The sequence below is a fragment of the Protopterus annectens genome, chromosome 11.part0 (genome assembly GCF_019279795.1).
Source record: "Protopterus annectens isolate FY-2018-M chromosome 11.part0, PAN1.0, whole genome shotgun sequence".
NCBI classification, from domain to species: domain Eukaryota; kingdom Metazoa; phylum Chordata; order Ceratodontiformes; family Protopteridae; genus Protopterus; species Protopterus annectens.
Genome location: NC_056745.1, coordinates 1,484,310,408 through 1,484,335,033, shown reverse-complemented (window position 1 = coordinate 1,484,335,033; position 24,626 = coordinate 1,484,310,408). Strand labels below are relative to the sequence as shown.

Sequence of the window (24,626 nt, the reverse complement as noted above, 5' to 3'; positions counted from 1 at the left end):
CCCCATCGCTACCCCACTCGTTTGTTGGTAATATTCTCCCTGGAAACCTATGTAGTTGTTGTCCAATACAACTTCCATAAGTTCTAAAATAATGAGAATGTTGTCTTTAGACAAGGAAGAATGCTTGTGAACACGAATGCTTGTGAACACAGTCACTAAAATATTCGAGGCCCACATTACGTGGTATACTTGTGAATAAATCTTTGACGTCAATAGTTTTCTGCCCATACTTCCTGGGTTAATTTGCTTAAAAATTCCCAGGAATCTCGAATGAGGTGTGGGGTGTTAGCTACTATTTCTTTAATGTGGTGATCTATATAGACTGCTAAAGGGTGAGTTTTAGAGTTCCTTACCGAAACTATAGGCCTGAAAGGAGGTTCTATAATAGATTTATGTACTTTAGGTACTCCAAAAAAATTGGGAATCATAGGATAAAGTTGTCTCAAATACTGATGTATTTTATAATCAATTCTTTCTTCCACTAAATACTCTTCCAAAAGAGAGTCAGTTCTGTTGTATGCAATATGTATTTCATTAATGGACACAGGAGAATAAGTGCCCGTATCTAATAAGATGTTAGTATTTTTGTATTCTTCGTTACCATATAGCACTATTCCCCCTCCCTTATCTGGTTTCATGATGCGAAAATCGCCCTGTCTTTGTAAATCCCGAAGTAATTTTTCTTCGGCATCACTAAGGTTGTTGTATCCCCCTGAATTTCTATTACTGTTGTATGCTTCGTAAATTTCTTCAGTGGCTATTTTTTCGAACATCATTAGGGCCGGATGGAGGGGTGGATTAAAAGTACTAGCTCTATGGAGACCTCTATTTTCAGTATAATTTCCCTCAACATTCCTTCCACACATCAATTTCAAATTTAACTTCCTAAGGTATAACTTTAAGTCCACCAAGGAATTAGCTATGTCCCCAAAATTGGATTTCACAAATTTAAATCCCTTCAAGAACAATTCAAAATGTTGTTTTCCCAAAGTACATATAGTGTAGTTGAAAATTTTGAATCCTTTGTATTCCATAACAATCCCTTCACTATGCCTGACTATTTCTATTTCTCCCTCGTCCCTGTTCTCTTCCATCCAGTATTGGTCCCATGTTGACCTGTTGAATGGTCTGGACCTAGGGGGTGTCTGGCTTTGTTGGCCAAACATTCCGATCTCCTGGGTAATAAAAAATCTTCCGGGGTTACAGAAAATGAATCCAGTTCATCAAGGGCTCTATTAATCTTTTCTCCATATCTGTTGTTCCTCTCTTCAGTATGGACTCTTTGTTCTACAGCATAAAGTTTTGTTACCATACTGATTGTAATGATTTTTTACTATGTCTTGCTTATGCTGTTTTGCCCGGTAATAAGGACCTGGATACACTTTACCTATACTATATTGTTGTTTGTCCCTTGTAAATTTCTCCTGTTTTCTTAAATAAATTTTATGTATCCTGACATCTGTTCTATGTAAAATCTTGTTATATAACTGCTCGTATTCTTTAAATAACAGGTCCTTTAATATGTCACCGTTCAGTCTATTAATCTCACTGGGTAGTTTTCACTAACTCATTCTCATTGCTCTTAACAAGCCTCGAAATCAAGCCTAACCCACACTCATCAAAAAAACTGTGAAAATTCTGTGTTACTGTGTCAGAATACTCAATACCAAAAAGATATTTATATACCCTCAGTCCCTGTGGGACTATCTTATGACTAATACAACAATTCAAGTAACTATTGTCCATCTGCAAACATTTATATTTAAAATTTTTTTTTTCAAAAATGAAAATCATGTCTTTGAGACTAGGTTCATCAAATGAATCGTAGCCTTGTCCATAACCATTTTCAGTAACGTGGTGATTAGGAAAACAATCATGAAATTCAAAATTTCTGTCCATAATGTCTTTAAAACATTTTGTTTGCACAGAATTCTAAACAACACTGCCTTCGGTGTCCCCAGAATGGCTAAGAATAGCATTTCCATAGTTGTTGGACAGAGACTTAGAGTGAACAGTACCTTTTAATTTGTAGTCTGGTCGTGAAGCAATCTGACCGTGTGGGTGAACATCCACGTTGTTACTTTCACTAAATACATTGTGTGTCACCACCTCGCCTCTGTTGTTGTTCCTGGCTCTGGATTGAATGCCGCTTATTTCCGTCTGTATCCCACCATGGCTCCCTACAGTAGAGCGTGGAGACGACGTATAAAATGTCATGAACCCTAGAGATTTAGTTGGGGATGTACTGGACGAGGTATATAGAGGTTGGGGTACGAAATACACAACACTCTTGGGGCAACCTTTAATTGTAGTTAGAAAACACAATACGGAAGAAAAAAACAACTTTCAGGGAGCATGTGTTAAAGAATATAACACTTTCACTGAACTGTTTACTCAAATAATTAAAACCAATTGGAGTTTGTTAATGACAAATAGAGAACTATATGAGGTAGTTGGTAATAACCCCACATTTATTTTCAAGACAGGAATGAATTTCAAGAGACTGTTTGAAAAAACGGAAAAACAGGATAAAATCAAAAAAGCGACTAGTGCCTGTGGTAGCTGTAATTTATGCCCATACATATACAAAGAGGATAGTATCCATTTAAACAAAGGACTAAATAGTATGATAACATTTTGTAAGGGTAACTGTAACAGTAAGATGTTAGTTTATTTGGCAGTATGTACAGAATGCAAAGCATTCTACATAGGGAAGACGGAAAGAGCATTTAAAGAAAGAATACGGGAACACTTATATGACATCAAAAAAGGCAAAGACACTAATGCCTTGTTTAAACATTCAGTTTTATGTCAGTCTTTCAAAGGTTATAAATTTGCTATTATTGATATGGTTAAAGTAACAACAGGGGTGGAGACATAAAGAATGTATTGTCAAACATGGAACTAAAATGGCAACTAAGGTTAAAGGCCACTATTTTTCTTGGTCTCAATGAGTATGCGAGTATAAAGCCTGTGTTAGCAGCCAAATCCATGACGGTGTGAATTAATTTGCTACATATGTGTTATTTTGTAGAAATCGAAAGAGTAAAGATTTAGCATTTTATGTTTAAGTATTTTATTGTTTTTTCCTGTAATTGTATATGGATAGGTGTGCACATAATATGTATTACAACTATATATGTATATATATAAAAAAGTGGACTTTGGGTCTTTTAAATTTTAATTAGACATTATTGGTAATTACTAGGATTGCTATAAATAATAAGGGCAGCATAAGTGAATTTTATCTGATGAAGTCTTGTAAGGAGACGAAAGCGCTCATTGTGGATTTTATTGTGGATACATAAAGCTTCTACATTCATTTACTGGTGGCCTGGACTGATTTTTATTTACTATTGGAGTTTTTACTGTGATATTTATTCTCTTTATTAGTTGGTATTTATTTCAGATTTCACTGCACGTGATGCCACAGACAGTATTATTTCATATTTCACTGCACGTGATGCCACAGACAGTATTATTTCAGATTTCACTGTACGTGATGCTGCAGACAGTATTATTTCAGATTTAACTGCACGTGATGCCACAGACTTAGTATTATTTCAGATTTTACTGCACATGATGCCAGAGACAGTATTATTTCAGATTTCACTGCACGTGATGCTACGGACTTAGTATTATTTCAGATTTCAGTGCACGTGATGCCACAGACAGTATTATTTCAGATTTCAGTGCACGTGATGCCACAGACTTAGTATTATTTCAGATTTCACTACATGTGATGCCACAGACTTAGTTTTATTTCAGATTTCACTACATGTGATGCTACGGACAGTATTATTTCAGATTTCACTGCATGTGATGCTACAGACTTGGTATTTATTTCAGATTTCTCTGTACGTGATGCTACGGACTTGGTATTTATTTCAGATTTCATTGCACATGATGCCACAGACTTAGTATTATTTCAGATTTCACTGCACGTGTTGCCACAGACGGTATTATTTCAGACTTCACTGCACATGATGCTATGGACTTGGTATTTATTTCAGATTTCATTGCACGTGGTGCCACAAACTTAGTACTATTTCAGATTTCACTGCACGTGATGCTACGGACTTGATATTTATTTCAGATTTCACTGCACGTGATGCCACAGACTTAGTATTATTTCAGATTTCACTGTACGTGTTGCCACAGACAGTATTTTTTCAGATTTCACTGCATGTTATGCTACGGACAGTATTATTTCAGATTTCACTGCACATGATGCTGCAGACTTGGTATTTATTTCAGATTTCTCTGTACGTGATGCTACGGACTTGGTATTTATTTCAGATTTCTCTGCACATGATGCCACAGACTTAGTATTATTTCAGATTTCACTGCACGTGTTGCCACAGACAGTATTTTTTCAGATTTCACTGCATGTTATGCTACGGACAGTATTTCAGATTTCACTGCACATGATGCTACAGACTTGGTATTTATTTCAGATTTCACTGCACGTGGTGCCACAGACTTAGTACTATTTCAGATTTCACTGCACATGATGCTACAGACTTGATATTTATTTCAGATTTCACTGCACGTGATGCTACGGACTTGGTATTTATTTCAGATTTCACTGCATGTGATGCTACAGACTTTGTATTTATTTCAGATTTCACTGCAAGTGATGCCACAGACTTAGTATTATTTCAGATTTCACTGCACTTGATGCTATGGACTTAGTATTATTTCAGATTTCACTGCATGTGATGCTACGGACTTGGTATTTATTTCAGATTTCACTGCACATGATGCTACAGACTTGGTATTTATTTCAGATTTCACTGCAAGTGATGCCACAGACTTAGTATTATTTCATGTTTCACTGCACTTGATGCTACGGACTTGGTATTATTTCAGATTTCACTGCACGTGATGCTACGGACTTGATATTTATTTCAGATTTCACTGCACGTGATGCTACGGACTTGGTATTTATTTCAGATTTCACTGCACGTGATGCTACAGACTTGGTATTTATTTCAGATTTCACTGCAAGTGATGCCACAGACTTAGTATTATTTCAGATTTCACTGCACTTGATGCTACGGACTTGGTATTATTTCAGATTTCACTGCACGTGGTGCCGCAGACTTAGTATTATTTCAGATTTCACTGCACGTGATGCTACAGACTTTGTATTTATTTCAGATTTCACTGCATGTGACGCTACAGACTTTGTATTTATTTCAGATTTCACTGCACGTGACGCTACTGTATTAATCGTGGCTGTGGTGTTTAGAACTGCAGCAGACCCGTCAGACAGACGGACTCCATCGTAAGACTTATGTGGTCTTTGGGTCTGCCTGTAATGATGATGATAATATTTTCTTTATTTTTTTAATCATTATAATTGTTATAATTTTCCTCATTGTTCGCCTTTTACCAGAACATTCCAGTAGTCGAGCATATTTTCATTGTACGTTACATAAAGAGAAAACATACTTTTACTTAGAACATTAAAATATAATAACCATATTGAATTAATAAAATATATTTTAATGTCCTAAGATGGTCTTCATTTCTCCCTTTCTGTGGGATTCCTTCTCTCTTTTCAGACCCTTCTTACTAACTACCGGTGCTCAGTTTCTTGTATCTTTGTTTCCCAAGTCTATGTCCTATACCTTAACTGTTCTGTTAGTTTATGATTCCTCTCCCAGTTTTTGTATCATGTTTTCGTCTAGTCTCCATTCCCAGGTCACAGTTTGACCCCTCTTTTGTTAGTTTATGATTCGTCTCCCAGTTTTTGTATCATGTTTTCGTCTAGTCTCCATTCCAAGGTCTCAGTTTGACCCCTCTTTTGTTAGTTTATGATTCCTCTCCTAGTTTTTGTATCATGTTTTCATCTAGACTCCATTCCCAGGTCACTGTTTGACCCCTCTTGTTAGTTTATAATTCCTCTCTCAGTTTTTGTATCATGTTTTCATCTAGACTCCATTCCCAGGTCACAGTTTGACCCCTCTTTTGTTAGTTTATGATTCCTCTCCCAGTTTTTGTATCATGTTTTCATTTAGTGTCCATTCCCAGGTCACAGTTTGACCCCTCTTTTGTTAGTTTATGATTCCTCTCCCAGTTTTTGTATCATGTTTTCGTCTAGTCTCCATTCCCAGGTCTCGGTTTGACCCCTCTTTTGTTAGTTTATGATTTCTCTCCCAGTTTTTGTATCATGTTTTCATCTAGTCTCCATTCCCAGGTCACAGTTTGACCCCTCTTTTGTTAGTTTATGATTCCTCTCCCAGTTTTTGTATCATGTTTTCATTTAGTCTCCATTCCCAGGTCTCGGTTTGACCCCTCTTTTGTTAGTTTATGATTCCTCTCCCAGTTTTTGTATCATGTTTTCATTTAGTCTCCATTCCCAGGTCTCGGTTTGACCCCTCTTTTGTTAGTTTATGATTTCTCTCCCAGTTTTTGTATCATGTTTTCATTTAGTCTCCATTCCCAGGTCACAGTTTGACCACTCTTTTGTTAGTTTATGATTCCTCTCCCAGTTTTTGTATCATGTTTTCGTCTAGTCTCCATTCCCAGGTCTCGGTTTGACCCCTCTTTTGTTAGTTTATGATTTCTCTCCCAGTTTTTGTATCGTGTTTTCATCTAGTCTCCATTCCCAGGTCACAGTTTGACCCCTCTTTTGTTAGTTTATGATTCCTCTCCCAGTTTTTGTATCATGTTTTCATCTAGTCTCCATTCTCAGGTCTCAGTTTGACCACTCTTTTGTTAGTTTATGATTCCTCTCCCAGTTTTTGTATCATGTTTTCATCTAGTCTCCATTCCCAGGTCACAGTTTGACCCCTCTTTTGTTAGTTTATGATTCCTCTCCCAGTTTTTGTATCATGTTTTCATCTAGTCTCCATTCCCAGGTCACAGTTTGACCCCTCTTTTGTTAGTTTATGATTCCTCTCCCAGTTTTTGTATCATGTTTTCATTTAGTCTCCATTCCCAGGTCTCGGTTTGACCCCTCTTTTGTTAGTTTATGATTTCTCTCCCAGTTTTTGTATCATGTTTTCATCTAGTCTCCATTCCCAGGTCTCGGTTTGACCCCTCTTTTGTTAGTTTATGATTTCTCTCCCAGTTTTTGTATCATGTTTTCATCTAGTCTCCATTCCCAGGTCACAGTTTGACCCCTCTTTTGTTAGTTTATGATTCCTCTCCCAGTTTTTGTATCATGTTTTCATTTAGTCTCCATTCCCAGGTCTCGGTTTGACCCCTCTTTTGTTAGTTTATGATTTCTCTCCCAGTTTTTGTATCATGTTTTCATCTAGTCTCCATTCCCAGGTCACAGTTTGACCCCTCTTTTGTTAGTTTATGATTCCTCTCCCAGTTTTTGTATCATGTTTTCATCTAGTCTCCATTCTCAGGTCTCAGTTTGACCCCTCTTTTGTTAGTTTATGATTCCTCTCCCAGTTTTTGTATCATGTTTTCGTCTAGTCTCCATTCCCAGGTCTCAGTTTGACCACTCTTTTGTACATTTCACTGTGTCCTGGCTTTACTCTCACTGCTTTTCCTCCTGACTTTCCCCACTGCTGTTTGTAGTCCATACTTTTTTTCTTTTGGTAGTTTCTTACTTGTGGTCTCAACCCCAAACAAACAGAACTGGCATGAATCTAGACTCTTTTTTTCTGAAATGTTTCACCTTGGATTTTCTTAGCTGTTTCCCACAATAGTTTGATTTCCTCTCATGACCATCTCGTATGTAATTGGACTGCATTTGCCATATCACACCGCTACAGCATGTTCCTTGTGTCCAGTCCTGTTTATGTTATATCCTTACCAGAGTTCTGTACCATCTGTGTGCACTAATCTAGTATGTCGTCATGTGTAAAACTCCTTCCCAACGGTAGTCTTCCTTTCATTCCAGGGATTCTTTGATCCGTGCTTTTCTCAACTTCTCAACCTCCCCATAGCCATCTGAGCTGTTCTTCCAAACTTTTGTGTATCCTCCCTGCCCTACCTTTCTTTGTGTATTTCTTCCCCATGTTCTTTGGCTTTTTCTTTATAATCCTCTTGTACTTTCATCTAATGCCTTCCCTTTCCAATCCTGAATCTTCTAGAATTTTCACAGGGAGTTCTATGTGAAATAAACAGTCCCTTTTTCCTATTTCCTATTTTTGCTAGACTTCTTCAAAAGGGGTCTTTCCCAGTCCCATATTTTCTTTTCAATTTCTTATGTTTTTTCCTCCCAGAATGCACCCAATCATCTTTCCATCCCTACATCTTTTACAAGCTTTATTCCAAGAAAACTCTTCACTGGCCTATTTGTACCTTGTTCAGTTTCTTGGAATACCCCTGTATGTTCCCTCTTCCCACCAAATCCATTCCCCTTCTTTCAATTCCCACCCCCTTAATGGTGGATCACATTTATTGCTGTAATTTACCTTTTAAAATTTGGTGCTCCCCATCCTCCTAACTTTGTCTGCTTACCACCTGTTCTTTGCTTTTCACATCCTTTTTCCTTTCCATCTAAACCAATCTTTAATCTGCTGAATCTCGTCTATCCGTTTTTCTTTAGGTTCTGTTTTATTATGTCTACCCATTAAAATTAAACCTGGTAGGATCATGCACTGCACCAGACTAAGCCTTCCTCTCAGCATGTGAACTTTTCCCACCCACTTATCCAGAATTATGCCTATCTACTGCTGTCAGGTCCTCCCAGTTTTATTTCCTGACCTGTTCCACTTGATAAATCTTCACGCCCCCACTGCATGTTTCATTTTCTCTGCCCTTTCCTCTGTGTTGCCTATTCATACTACTGCTGACTTTTCTGCATGGTGTTCTTATCCTGCCTTTTCACTTGCTTGCTGTGGGAGTTGTTTTTCTGTATCCCCTAATGTTAGCATACAGTCTCTGCCAACAAAAAGATGTTGCTTTTTTTAAACCTCTTACCATCATGCCCCCCATTCCCACTGGAGTTCATTGCATCAAGCATTCAGTTTTCATTAGGAATAATCCTGGTGATGGTGGGCATCCCTGTTGAGTACCTCTCCCCATACTATTTTGTCTGCGACTCCTCCATTTATAAATAGATCATCCAAGGCGCCCTGTATACGTCCACTCCTTCTTGAGTCCGTCTCCCATTCCCCGTCCACTCCCCATTACCAGCTCTATTACCTTTTCCATAAAGTCCCAGAACACACAGTCCAAAGCTTTTTGTAGATCCATCAGGGCTACTCTTACCGTCCCTTTCATCCCAGCCTTATAAACACCAGTGTTCTATGCATGACATAATTTTTAGAAAGCCTACCTGCTCTTCTTTTAGTCATGGTAACACCTTTTGTAATGTGGCAGTTAAAATTCTTGCAAATAGTTTCACATCCACCTTACACAGCAATATTGTTCTATAGTTTTGCACAACATCTGGGCTGCCTTTCTGCTTAAATCAAATCTTGACATTTACCCCTTCCACTGTTCCTGTTACCGCCCTCCTTCCACTATCTTATAAACTATTCTTACTAAAGTATTACTCACCAGTAGGTCCACTCTGTTATTGAAATGTGTTGGGAAATTATCAGGACCACCTACCTTCCCACATCTAAAATATCTTATGGTTTTCGTTACCCCCCCGTTTCCCTCACCATTTATTCAGTCCTGCCCACTCCTCCTCATTCAATACGTTGACTTTCCAGACACTAAGCCCCCATCAATCACACCCTTTTTTGGCTTGCAAGTCTGTATAATACTTCCTGAAGAGGTTCCTTATTTCACCACTATTTTTTACCATCTGGCCCTCTTTTGGCTGTGTTCCCCCTATCCAAGCCGCCTTCTTTTGGTTCCTAATCGTCTACATCAACAATCTTGTTTCTGTTTCTGTAATCCACAGGCCACCTTTCTTTTCCATCTGCTCTGTAGTGTTTGTCTCATCCAAGGTGTTCAGTTTCATTTTCGTCTCCATACCCAGTGGCTCTTCCTTTACTCTTATTTCTTTATTTTCCTAATTCTTTCTTTTTTCATCTCATTTCCCCATCAGTCTTCCTCTCAATGTTGGTTTTATCCCACACTAATTCCGTATCCCCACTTTCCTCTTCTAATGTTAGTTTAGGTCTTGCATATCTTTCATCATCTGCATGTTTCAGTTTCTGGCACTGGTCAGGATTCCACATCCATCTTCTTGCACAATGATTACCCCCTTCCCAGTCCATACTTAGAAAAATATAGTAATGCTCTTCTAGTCGTACTGTACCCTGGTTATCTCTCTATTTCATTTTAGTCTTGTGTGCCAATAATTTATCCAGTATGCTTGTCTGTTTATTGTCACTTCTTGAAAATGTAATTAATACATTTAGTAAAAACAACCTGCAGCTGTTTTTAGTTTTTTGCCAAACTTCCATCATATTCACGTTTCCCACGCCCAGTTCTAGCACCCTCCAGCTTTTATTATGAAGTTCTGTTTTCACATGTAGACCATTTGTGGGACGGGAGTCTTATTGAGATGTCCACCAATAGTTAGCCATTTACCCCTTTCACTGTTTCTAGACCCTCAGAACAATGTTCAGAGACCTTCACTTACCTGCATTTGGACCATAAAAGGCACTTAGTACCGTCTCCCACCCCTCCCAAAGGCACTTAATACCGTCTCCCATCCCTCCCAAAGGCACTTATTCCCATATTCCACCCCTCCCAAAGGCACTTAGTGCCATCTCCCACCCCTCCCAAAGGCACTTAGTACCATCTCCCACCCCTCCCAAAGGCACTTAGTACCGTCTCCCACCCCTTCCAAAGGCACTTACTACTGTCTCCCATCCCTCTCAAAGGCACTTGGTACTGTCTCCCACCCCTCCCAGAGACACTTGGTACTGTCTCCCACCCCTCCCAGAGACACTTGGTACTGTCTCCCACCCCTCCCAGAGACACTTGGTACTGTCTCCCACCCCTCCCAGAGACACTTGGTACTGTCTCCCACCCCTCCCAGAGACACTTGGTACTGTCTCCCACCCCTCCCAGAGACACTTGGTACTGTCTCCCACCCCTCCCAGAGACACTTGGTACTGTCTCCCACCCCTCCCAGAGACACTTGGTACTGTCTCCCACCCCTCCCAGAGACACTTGGTACTCTCGCCCACCCTCCCAGAGACACTTGGTACTGTCGCCCACCCCTCCCAGAGACACTTGGTACTGTCTCCCACCCCTCTCAGAGACACTTGGTACTGTCTCCCACCCCTCCCAGAGACACTTGGTACTGTCTCCTCCTCCCAGAGACACTTGGTACTGTCTCCCACCCCTCCCAGAGACACTTGGTACTGTCTCCCACCCCTCCCAGAGACGCTTGGTACTGTCTCCCACCCCTCCCAGAGACACTTGGTACTGTCTCCCACCCCTCCCAGAGACACTTGGTACTGTCTCCCACCCCTCCCCGAGACACTTGGTACTGTCTCCCACCCTCCCAGAGGCACTTGGTACTGTCTCCCACCCCTCCCAGAGGCACTTGGTACTGTCTCCCACCCCTCCCAGAGGCACTTGGTACTGTCTCCCACCCCTCCCAGAGGCACTTGGTACTGTCTCCCACCCCTCCCAGAGGCACTTGGTACTGGCTCCCACCCCTCCCAGAGGCACTTGGTACTGGCTCCCACCCCTCCCAGAGGCACTTGGTACTGTCTCCCACCCCTCCCACAGGCACTTGGCACTGTCTCCCACCCCTCCCACAGGCACTTGGCACTGTCTCCCACACCTCCCACAGGCACTTGGCACTGTCTCCCACCCCTCCCGAAGGCACTTGGTACTGTCTCCCACCCCTCCCTAGACCATCTCTTGGTGATGCGTTTACCTCCTTAATATTCTCCTATTTTTTTTAGTACCACCCTTCCGCTACTGTCCCTAAAATTCCAGCTCCTCCTTTTGCCCTACTCCATCCCATCCACCTAAAGCCATTCTTTTCGAGTTTGTGCCTGTTTAACTTGAGTAAAAACTATATATGTTTCCCCTGTTTTAATCTTCTCAACACTCTTTTATCAGATTGATTTATCTTACATTCCACGTCCCTCGCTTCGTACTGTCTTCGCTCTTCCCTGACATTCCACTAGAATTCTGTCCTCACTTGTATTACTTCTGATATAACTTTATAATATATATATATATATAAATAAAACTGTCTTTGAATCCGCTTTATATCTCGCTGTTTAACTACAGTATTAACATTTTCGGCCCTACTTAGTCCCTTCCCACACCTCCATTTCTTTGAATTTCTAAACCATGATTACATGATCTATTGTCTCTCTGACAAACCCAGTAATACACCTCATCAGATGTTCAATGTTCAGCATCTACTAATGCATAACTATCTTTTATACTGTAGTAGTTGCCTTTATTTCGTATGAATGTAAAAAGTATGTGTAATTGTTAATGTATATTATTTAACATCTGTTCTTGTATATTACTGATTGTTTAAAAATGTTTGTAATATGAATATGTTGAAGCTTTTCTCCTCAGGCCTATTTTGAAATAGTGTTTTGACTAAACCCAGTCAGACAAACCTGGTAAAGAAAAGCAAAATAAGTAAATAAATAGAGCTAGGCCTTGGTGGGCCTTGGATCTTCCTCTTTGTACGACCTCCTCTGCAATGCTGGTTCATCAGTAGCTGCCTCCACTGTAATGGTCAGTAATCCTTTTACCGCCCCTGACTGTATGTAGTGTAACATTTTGATCTGCCCCTGCATTATTTATGTATCGATCTTCCTCCCCTTCCTATTTCACTAGTCTAGTTGAAGAAAGCCTTCCTTTCATTTCCCTCTCATTAAACCACAGGGCATCCGTGTCCTATTAATTTTCTCCATATAGTATCAGTTATTCATTCACAAACTGCATAAAACTAACATTTAACTTTCATTTGTGGTCATCTTTTACACTTCAGTTTCTTATTCCTGATGATGAGTCATCCCATATCTTTGTTTTGGTCGAACAAATATTTAAATTTCGTACTGTCTCATTTCCTGTTTGTTGTACTTGTGTTTTGTTACACTTTTTATTATATATTTGTATCTGTACTATACCATTATACTATAACGTCAGTATGTTACGGCTGTAGTAAAATGTCTGGTGTCCTTTCTGCAAACCTTCTTCATCTTCTTTTAACTCTCAACTTTACTGTTTACTTTATTTTTCATTTGTTTCTTGCCCTGAGCAAACTTTCAAGAGGACGTGCATCCAGTTTGTATGCTTACGAAGTACAGTTCTTACAGACATGTACTTTTCTTCAGGAGCACACACTACATATATTCATATAAAACACACTTGCCCCATAACAGTCGTCTTTTCTTTTTTTTTTTAACTGTAAATTTGCCATTTTGTTTAAAGTGTGCATGATCACAATTCCAACATGTCTTTTATTGAAATCATTTAAAACATTTGTCTCTCATTCATTCATATCAGTTTCTGTCCCATACTTCCTTGAAATTATTCAGTAGATCGCATACGTATGTCTGGGCAAAGCATTCGTTTTACATCATGATCTTACACTCCTCCAATCTAGTCTCAAATGTGCCTCTATCTTTACCTCAGTCAACTGTATACATCAAGGTGCAGACGTATCAGTCAACCGTAACCTCAGTCAACTGTATACATCTAGGTGCAGACGTATCAGTCAACCGTAACCTCAGTCAACCGTATACATCTAGGTGCAGACGTAGCAGTCAACCGTATACATCTAGGTGCAGACGTATCAGTCAACCGTAACCTCAGTCAACTGTATACATCTAGGTGCAGACGTATGTATTGAGGTGCAGACCTCTGTCTTTACCTCTGTATACATCTAGGTGCAGACGTATGTATCGAGGTGCAGACCTCTATCTTTACCTCTGTATACATCTAGGTGCAGACGTATGTATCGAGGTGCAGACCTCTGTCTTTACCTCTGTATACATCTAGGTGCAGACGTATGTATCGAGGTGCAGACCTCTGTCTTTACCTCTGTATACATCTAGGTGCAGACGTATGTATCGAGGTGCAGACCTCTGTCTTTACCTCTGTATACATCTAGGTGCAGACGTATGTATCGAGGTGCAGACCTCTGTCTTTACCTCTGTATACATCTAGGTGCAGACGTATGTATCAAGGTGCAGACCTCTGTCTTTACCTCTGTATACATCTAGGTGCAGACGTATGTATCAAGGTGCAGACCTCTGTATACATCTAGGTGCAGACGTATGTATCAAGGTGCAGACCTCTGTCTTTACCTCTGTACATATGTAGGTGCAGACGTATGTATCAAGGTGCAGACCTCGGTCTTTACCTCTGTATACATCTAGGTGCAGACATATGTATCGAGGTGCAGACCTCTGTCTTTACCTCTATCTAGGTGCAGACCTGCAAAAATGGAAAGATGGAGAAAATAAGAGAGAAGAAATAATCACACAAAAGCGCACTAGTAAAAAAAAAAATGTGCTGCCCAGTTCTTGTTACTTAGCTGATTACCTTTGCTAGTTTTATGCCTTTCCTTCGTATTTCATCTCCACACTAGAGATCTGTTGAAACAGTGGTCCATAGCGCCTTCTCTTACTGACTCTTTCCATCTTTCTGGCCTTCTCTCACTCACTTCTTTTCTCCTGTCCATTGCATGTGGGCTTCAGCCCCGGATAAGAACATTCCTCCTCATCACAGTTCCACTCATTCAGTTCCTCCTTCCAGACATGTATGTATCCCTCCTGTTTTTTAAGGGGCCTCTTTCTCTTCCTTTCCTTACTATTCATCTCCCACCCAGTCTAAGTAATTTACTACATTTACTCTTGTATTGCTTGCTCTGTCATGCCCCCTCCCCTTTGATGGGCCGCTCTCTCTCTCCTTTCTTTTAATATAGTTGGGGTGGGGCTCTCATTGTTTGTTCTAAGCTTTTTTGTCCCCTCATTTCATCTTGACTCCCTTTATATGGTGTTTCCCCTTGCTTGCATTTCCTGACCTGTTGTCCCTCTCCACAGAACTTCATCTGTCTTTCCATGCGATACTTGCTTGTAGAGATCAGTGGCTTCCTTCTCTGTCCTGGATCACCTTCTATATTATTTTTAGTGTAGCTCAGTAGGCCAGCTGGGTACCTGCCCCCACTAGCTAATGCCATCCATGCAGTGTCAGTTTTGTTTGTCCTAGCATATAACTGTGGGCGTAATCATTTGATTTGTTCAGCTTAACTCCTCACATTTTCAGCTATTTCCTAATTACTAGCTGTTCATGTAATCTTTAATTGTGCCATTTTACAATCACATATCTGGGCCTGGTTTCTCTTACTAGTAAATGACCTCCACAATATGCTCAATCATTATAGTGGTCTAACCACTCCTTATCTGCCGTTACTCTAATACTGTGCTTCTGTAGTTCAACATTTGTTTGACTCTGATACTAGCTTCTGCCTCCTGTTGCAAGACAGCCATTACAGCTTTCAGTCCTTCCACATGGCTCAGGATTCGGTCCAACTTTTCTTCCATGTCTTTGTTATTTATCCTTCAAAGAACCTTCCAGTTATACTCCAGCATACTACCACTACCAAACCCTGTATTTTTATTTTATATTTTTATATTAAACAGAGAAGTTTTAACTTCTAATTGCACATTAAATCAGCAGCCCAGGAGCATAATCGTGCGATTAAGCAGCTATCGCTCTCACTGATCACATGAATAAGCAAGGAATACCTAATTGTCAAGCTTTTTATTCCTGAGTTCTCACATTTTTGTTTTCTGTAGGTATATATTTTTACACTATTTATACGATGTTAGGATTCTGCTTCTAGTATAAATACATTTGGCTTGCATTTTTCTGCACTTTTTGAAAGACTGCATAATGTGAGCCAACTCCCTTGTTCACTCACATGTAGCTGCAAACCCTCTACTCTTTATAGAGATGGTGCATATTCTGCAAGACAAAGAAAGTAATTGAGAATACCAGGAACATTCATCAATACATAGAAACACTGTACGCACAATTGGGATGGTCATTGTCTCCAGATTTGTGAGTAGTTCCATTTCAGACAACGCTGGGAAGTTATAAAAGTGGGTGTCTGCGAATAAGGAGCTGTGAACTTTGAGTGGTATTTCAGAAAAAAATTCAGGTAAACACCACTGAAGTGCACTCCCAGAAAAGTGAAAAATATCAGAGAAAGCAAGGAGCGTACCACCACAGACAGACGATAGATAAAATCTTTAATGAAAAATCCACTGACAACTCAAATGACAGGACAAGCGCTTTTGGCGTAATGCCTTCTTCAGATCCTCCATTGTCTATCGTCTGTCTGTGGTTTTACGCTCCCTGTTTTCTCTAATACTATTCTGGTATTAGCATACCGGTGTTGGTAACCCAGCCAGGGCCATTAGTGAAAAAATAGTTCAGGAAAATAAGCAAATGAGGTTAGTTTACAGGTTAAGTGAGGCCATACTGTTAGATTTTACATTTGAAGGAAGTTGTCTTTTTATTTAATGTGTTCATAATGGAATCACTAGGTTGAATACAGATTTTGAAGTAGTTTAATAGCTGTTGTTGCCCAGAGAATAGGGTCAAATAAAAACTTTTGAAAGAGAGCTGAGCAAATTGTTATCTGGTGTAAATTTGCTGGCTGCATAACTGTCGCTTTGCTTTGTGATCTTCTGAAGTTACTTCATGGAGGTAATGATAAACTAACCTGTTTTGCATTGCTTTCTAGAGAAACAAAGATAATTGTTTAAATTCTTCCGTTGTTTGACCATTGCTATACCGTTCATAACAGGACTCATGAATTCCTTTTCTTTTTTATTTCTGAAAGGCAGAAAAATATTATTTAAGTTCAAGAAACTTTATATAATTTTTATTTTGGACTTAATTTCTAAAATCAACTGTAAATTAATTTTTTCCGAATTTAATGTATCAGCTTGTTGTCGTGAAATTGTACTCCGTTTGTTAGACTAGTAACAAATCTCTGAATATGAACAGAAGTAACTAGACCTGAATTGCACTGGCCTTCTGTATTGTACAGAAATATTAAGTGATATTTCTCTTTTCTTTGATTTAGGAGAGAACTTATTGAACATTATAGCAAACTCTCGGAAGAAGCAGCTCGCAAGGAGCAGAAGGCCTTGTGGAAAATTCAGAGGCACAGGCTGGAGACAGCCCGCAACGCTTTCCTGTTAAACGATGAAAAAGCAATTCAGGTAACTTTCAGCCAAGCCATGCTCTTCTTTTTGAAGTGACAGACTGCAGCCGAATGAATGTTTAACTTGTTTGTCCTACACTTTATGCCTTAGGAATTGCTTCAGAGATTTCCATTAGGAGAACATCGAAAAAAATTGGATGTTCTTCCTCAATCAGAGGATCTTCAGAAACAGTTACAAACATACACAAAGGAACATGGGTCTAGCCTTCAGGTTGGTGTTGTGTTTCTGAATGTTATGTATTGAATACATGTTTCTGTTTTAAGTCACTGACTTCCTGCTGTTGTAGGGAATCACCTGCAAAATGGGAGATGGAAGAAAGTTTTCTCTGAGTTTGTTAAATTTCTTTGCACTTTTTAAGTCATACTACCCATAGTTTTGTGTGGGCGGTATCTTTTTTCCCCTATGGAGACTAGGTTTTATACTGTAGTCAGCTATTTCAAGTGTTCTGTTAAGTGAACTGACTTACTGATAGAAGGGGGAGGTGACCATCTTGACCATAGTTTGGCGATGAATCTCAGTTGCTACTTCAAACCAGATAAAATGTGATTGCAGTTCTGGAGGGCAACTTTCTGTGCTGTAGTGAAGAGAGGAATGCCATGCTTGTAGCACCCAGTGTATGCTGGGTATTATGCCAACAATAATGGCCAACGGTGGGGGCGGTTACTCTGTAAATTAAGTATGCAATAGGTTGTCTGTAAAACTGATTTGTTTTACTTATTTTATTATTATATTATTAATGCTTTATTTCTGATGTAAAATAATTCCTCCTCCTAATGTTTCAAACTTGCTGTAGTATATGTAAGTGGTGGTGGAGGAAGTATTTTACATCCAAAATGTAAGAGTTTCAAAGAATATACAGATTTTTTCCTCTTTTATTTTTTGGTCCTTTACTATAAAATGTGTGGTTTGCTTGACAAATCATTGGGCATTGAAGTCAATAAATGACATACAGTTGAGTTTGAACTGTATTTCCTTCAGAAAATGCATGCTAAAACAAATCCTTATGTTCTAGCAACTTTTTAATTTTATAACAGCAATGTTTAAAATCTGTTGGTATTTCTGACACTTTGTCCCCTCATTATTTTAGGCTTTATACAGATTTCTTGAGCTAAGAGGCGAGATATACATACCCCTTAACTACTGCTACTGCCACCACTCGATCTCTCTCTCTGTCTCTCTCTCACACACACACACACACTATGGCCTCCCACGCTGACATATATTTGATTCTCCTGGAGTAACACCAGAAACTAAGGTAATTATTAAAATCAATCATTTTGTTTACATACTGTGGCATCATCCTTGGTAAAGGTAGAATGCTGCCCAATGCAGCGCTTGTACCTGTCTGTGATGCATATTCAGAGAAGTGCATGTCTTTTTTAATGTAGCCCAGTGAGGTACATCTCGGTCATTTACACTCACATGGACTATGATAGACTTACATTGATATATGGGGTGCAGTGAGTTGAACGCATGTGTGATATTGCAGACCCAGGCTCCAGATAGGCACCTAACTGTTATCACCTCCTCATCTAACCTGGTGAGTGAGATATCTGTGTGACATTCAGTAGAATAGCCAATGACAAGAGTATTAGATAAAGTGTTTGCTTGCTTTATGGGCTTTGTTCTTTGGAGACCGTAGGAGGTATGCTTATGTGCGGTGTTTGGTGTTTTTTTTGGTATGTGCTTTAATGATTGCTGAGGAAAGGTGCTGCGATTAGACAGCTTAGGAGGTCTTTGAAGTTTGGAAAGGTTTATTTTAAGTGCCTCAGCATAAGAAGCTCTGTGTGTGTGATGAGCGGTACGTGTGAGGGATGCAGTGTGTGTGTGTGTGTGTGTGTGTGTGTGTGTGTGTGTGTGTGTGTGTGTGTGTGTGATGAGCGGTACATGTGAGGGATGCACTGTGTGTGTGATGAGTGATATGTGTGAGGGATATGTTGCATGCATTCTTCACAACCTCATATGTAAGCGATAATTTTGCCTCCAAGGAAGTTGTGTATTTACCTTTCTCACATACTGTGATAGTTTCTTTAAGGTTTAACTGGTTGTCGGAGAACATGAGACAACCGCTTCATTGTCTCAGGATGCCCTTATCTACCAAGCTGGCCTTAGAGACATTTGCGAATTGCATATCCATGTTGTCTGGTCCTGTATTAGAGTGGACTATTATAGTTTAATGATTGGGTTTTAATAGGGGGTCTCCTAGAGTGGTGGGTGAGAAAAGTATATAAATACCTTACACAACAGGCAATAGCAATGAAAGAGGAAAGGGAGGAAATTTGGAAGTCAGATCACCATAAAGGGTAGAAGAGTGAGGCGCAGGTTTTTAAAACCACAACAGGAGAAGATTGAATGTTGGTGAAAAATTTAAGCTGCAAGAAGCAGTTCTTAATCTTCTGTTGTGGAGGTAATCAGAAGCCAGATTTCTTTGTTTAGTGTTTAGCAGACATACTGCACACAAGGCAAGTCATAATGGCCACATGGCCATGGTTCTCATCCTGCATATTCAGTGTTTGCCAGCCACTGTATGAATTCCTAATATCATCTCTAACGCCTTTAGTTAGCAACAGTTTTTTCCGTTTTGCTGCTTAGCTATGTAAATTGCATTAGGGTTGCAGTACAGTATTCCTACACACACACACACACGCACGCTCTGTACTGGCAGCAGTTATTGTTCTTATCTAATCCCAACTTTTTTTATTCTTCCAAATTAATTTTTTCAGTTTTATTATAGCTTGCCAATTTTTTCTCATGACTGGCGAAAATACGACTGCCTCACATGAAATATCTAGGGGAAACAGGCACATTTTGATAGCTTGCACCTTGTTATTTAAATCCATTCTTAGCATACCTTATTAATTATTTCTTTGCTAGGTTTCCTCCCACATCTCTAATGCTGCCAGTTTCATATTGCTCATGAACTATTTTCCCAGATGTCTTATTTTCTCAATCCCCCAAAGGAAGGGAAATGTGTGGACCAGATAGATACGTTCATCATTCGTTATTACTTTAATTTTTGTTATGTTTATTTTGTACACTGCCATCCTTTTATATCCTCCCAATACTCCAAATATTTTATGCAGGTTCCCCTTTGGTCTTTTTGTTTATGATATGATACAGTATCATTTGCAGACCAGGCTATTTTCTCAACTGTATTTCTCCATTTGTACCCTTGAATATTTGACTTCCTAAAGTCTATCGCTAATGGCTGTAAAAATAATGCAAAGAGTATAGGGGAAAGAGAACATCCCTGGCTAATGCCTCAAGTTAAACCAATAGAATCTGAGCCCTCCTTCACATTTCAGTAGATAGTGAGACATCCTTGTCTAATGCCTGGAGTTATGCCAATAGGATTTTATAGCTCTTGTCCACATTTCATTGAGGACAGAGGCCATCCCTGGCTAATGACCAGAGTTAAGCCAGTAGGAGTTGAAAGCTCTCCTCCACATTTCAGTCATACGCTTACTTCCGTGTATACCCTCCCTATCAAAGTTATCCACCACTATGGGAAAAACAAATGCATAGTGGTTCTAACCAAGGATGCCCAACTTGCCCTATCAAATGCCTTTGTTAGCATCCAGTCCTGTTATTTTATATTTATATTTTTGTATCTATCGTTATTTTGACATTGTTAAAACCCAAATGAACTGCATCCTTGCCTTCCTTAGGTTAAATTACCATTACTGCTTCTTTCCACAATTTGGGTATTTCAGCCTGTTTTAGAATATAATAAAATAATAATCCCCATAGTTATACATACTATAGGGATCCCATCCAACCCCAGGGTTTTTCCCTGACTTTTGATTTCTTATTGCTTCCTATGTTTTTTGACATTTGTTGGTTAGTTAATGTTTGTTTCTTGGGTTCATGGATGTGTAGTAGGCCAATGCCTGCAAAGACCTTTTCAAGCCTAGCCATGCATTCCAAATCTCTGACAAGTTCTTGTAGCCTTGATAAGTGTAAGCAGGGGCCTGGGAGATGAAACATTTATAGGCTGCATGGGTCCATTAGAGAGACAGGTGCCAAAGCAGGGATGAATTTCCTATTCCCCATTCAGTTGTCCAAGTTACATTTGAATTGGGTTAGGGAGAAACTCTGTTTCGCATGAACAGGGAGCCTGTTCCAGAGAAAGGGTAGTCTCTAGGATACATATATGCCTCTCCAGCAGGTCCTATATATATCACAGGCAAGGTTTAAAACAGGTAATTCTGGTGCTGCTTGTATGAATATGCAGGAGGTCCATCAGAGTGAATGCCTTGTATGCCGGTCATAGATCACCCCTCAACAGTCTGTAGGAGACGGAATACAGGGATACGGCCATGAGGTAGTCTGCATAGAACATGTTACTTGCAGCCTGTATTCTTTTAGTGAGTAACCTCTGTGGACGTTTCAGTTGTTGGATATGCCTTATTAGGTACATACCAAAGGGCATTGTACTCAATGATAGATCTGATGAATGCTGAATACAGTGAAACAATTACCTCTTTTTTTTTTTACCTAGATATCATACCTTTGTTTATAAAGTATACAACACAGAAAGATTTCCTTACTGCTGTAGGCACATGATTGTTAAACGCTAGATTACTGTCTGTATGTGTCCTCAAGTCCCTGACTACTGGATTGACTCTTTAAGGGTATGTTTTCAGTATGATAGTTACCAGGGGTGGATGACTTCTTGAAGTATACTGCTCTGCATTTCTTGGCATTTAGTTTTAGTCCATGGCTCTGACGCAAGTTATTTCTCTATGTCAGCCCTTCCTGGAGAACATTAGCATCAGTGGGAGATTCTGTAACCACTCCTAATTTGCGATCATCTGCAAATTTAGTCAGCCAGATGTCCTTGACATTGACCTTGACTTCAGAGAAGTAGATGCCAAAAAGGAGAGGTCCCAGCACTGATCCCTTAGGGACCCTGCTTGCGATTGGCCTCTTTGTAGAGGTGGACTCCCCACTTCTAACTTCCTGGGTCCTGTCTGTGAGCCAGCTGGCTATCCAGCAGGTGACATAAGGGTTTATACCTAATCTCCTGAGTTTGTCAACAGTGCCTAAGTGGGATATTATGTAATATGAGTTCCTTGCTTAACGTTTGGCCACAGGAGAATTTTTTCTTGGTTTGTTCATTTTGGACTATTTATTTGTGGTGCCAACTGGTTGCCAAATGGAAGAGGATGAAATTCGGTCAACTTACAGAACTAATTGACCTTCTTGAAGATAGCTGGTGCACAGGAAGGAAGTTAACTGGAGCCAAACCGAAAAGGAAAAGGCACAGGAGCAATCTCATGCACCAGGAGTGGGACAAGGAAGTACTGAATGGTGAAACCTTTAACCCGGTGAGAACACCGATGTTGTTGGCGCATATGGACAAAACTAATACCTCCATTGGGTTGTCGGCAGGTGCCGACAACAGTTCTGAGCCCTTCAAATAGAGGCAAAGGTACTGTAAATACTTCTTTCCACACTTAGAAAAAGAAAAAATACAAGTGACTGGTTAAAGAGACCATTTAACATACAATTTGATAACTCTAACAAGCGTTTATCAGCAGATGGTACTAGTTATTTCAACAAACTTGACAAGTTACATAGTCTAATGTTAAAGTTTAAAACGCTGACCATTGAGAATGAATATTTGACAGAATGTATCAACAGGAAAGTGGTTCCTAAGGGACTACGATTGTACAAATACCCCAATAATGTTGTAGGGGGTTCTGATTTTCATCATGAATTATTAAATGTATTTAACCAGTGTGGGTTAGAAATTTTGAAATTAATTATTAAAGAAAACAATAGAGTGCAGGAATGTTTGAAGCAAGAAATTGAAATTTTGGATGAAGGTATTAAGGAAGATTTAATGTTCCAAATTACTGAAGAAAAAGAAAAGTACTTTAAGGTAAAGGAAGACATAGATTGGAAATGCAGGGAAGTGATTGATAGAAAAATTAACAAATTAAAGAGAGACATGAATGAGTACGAGAACAATATTAGTTACCCTAAGCCACCCTTTAAGAAGAATGATTATTTTAGGCGACAGGTGGATCCCCCCATTAATTACAATGGTGATGATACAGATGGGAGAATGTACTCTGAATATGATCATGAATTCCCACCATTGGGAAGAGAACCATTTAATTCTCACATGTACCAAAATGCTAATCAAAATTTTCAAAAGAAGTATTAGGTTTAATACACCCCACCCTGGAATTATTTTGCCATCAGGATAACATACAGATAGATGGTATTAGACATATACTAAACAACTTTACAATTTACAATTTCAGTAATGTTAACCCTACAAAACAACATTTCCATTTGTTGAGTAAAGGATTCAAGTTTATACCCTCTGTGAAAGGAGAGATGGTGAAGACCATCATTGATTTAAAATTATTTCTGAGAAAAATAAACTTTGACAATGTGTTTTCTTCTGGGAATGCCAGTATTAGATCAAATAGACCTCCTCAAGACTCAGTATTAATGAAGTTTATTTAACCCCCTTTGCATCCACAAATTAGAAACTTGAACAGATGTTGGAAAAGAAATTAGAGAATTATATGAAGAAAGAGTTACGGAGTTTAACTTGTCCAAACAGGAAAATGAGATATTGTATGAATTAAAGAACAATAGGGACTTGAGAATAATGAAACCGGACAAAGGGGGAGGCATTGTCTTCATGGACAACATCATATATGAAGGCAAAATGAATTCTATATTAAATGACATCAATAAATACACCCTTGTTTCACATAATGAAATGGATTTAGCGCATTATGAAATTGACAACTTATTAAAAAATATGTTATATGAAGGACTACTGGACAAAAAAACATTCGAATTTCTGTATGTAGAAAAACCTAGGACTCAATAATATTTGGAATACCTAAGGTCCACAAAAATATGGAAGACCCGCCTTTGAGACCTATTGTCTCAGCTGCAGGGTCAAAAACTCTTCCATTAGCTAAATATGTGGACCAGAAGGTAAAACACATTAGTACAGGGAACCCATACACACTGAAGGACTCTTGGGACCTTTTAAGGTGTATTGGGCCAAGTTTATACAATGACAACTTGATATTTATTACAGTAGATGTGGTAGATCTTTTCTCAAGTATTCCACATAGTGAAGGTATAACCATGTTTGAGGAAATGATCTATAGGGACACCAAATTAACTCAAGCTGAAAAAAGTGTTACTACCGGTTTAGTGGATATGGTCCTAAGGTACAATTATTTTACATTTCTTGGTGAATACTACAAACAGATTCAGGGCATAGCGATGGCCACATATGCAAATATAGTCCTAACTAAATGGGAGGAAGACTTTATAATAAATTGAGTACAAGGAATGTTGGACTTTGTATCACGCTTTTTGGATGACATTGTCCTTTTTTGGATAGGAGGAATTGAAAGATTTACAGAATTTTTCAATTATATTAACAATTCCACCAATTTTCTGAAATTCACATACAATTTGTCTAGGGACAAATTACAATATTTGGATGTGGAAATATATAAGACAGAGGGTGATTTT

The 24,626-nt window shown here is 39.2% G+C and overlaps 1 protein-coding gene across 1 annotated transcript in view; it reads left to right on the top strand.

The window, feature by feature from the left end:
* TUBGCP6 (tubulin gamma complex associated protein 6) overlaps window positions 1-24,626 on the top strand; it is a 1,304,734-nt gene that overhangs the window by 510,443 nt on the left and 769,665 nt on the right. Inside the window, exons 14-15 of the mRNA XM_044088793.1 lie at window positions 16,964-17,102; window positions 17,196-17,315. Of these exons, the coding sequence (XP_043944728.1) occupies window positions 16,964-17,102; window positions 17,196-17,315 (259 nt within the window). The remainder of the gene's footprint in view (window positions 1-16,963; window positions 17,103-17,195; window positions 17,316-24,626) is intronic.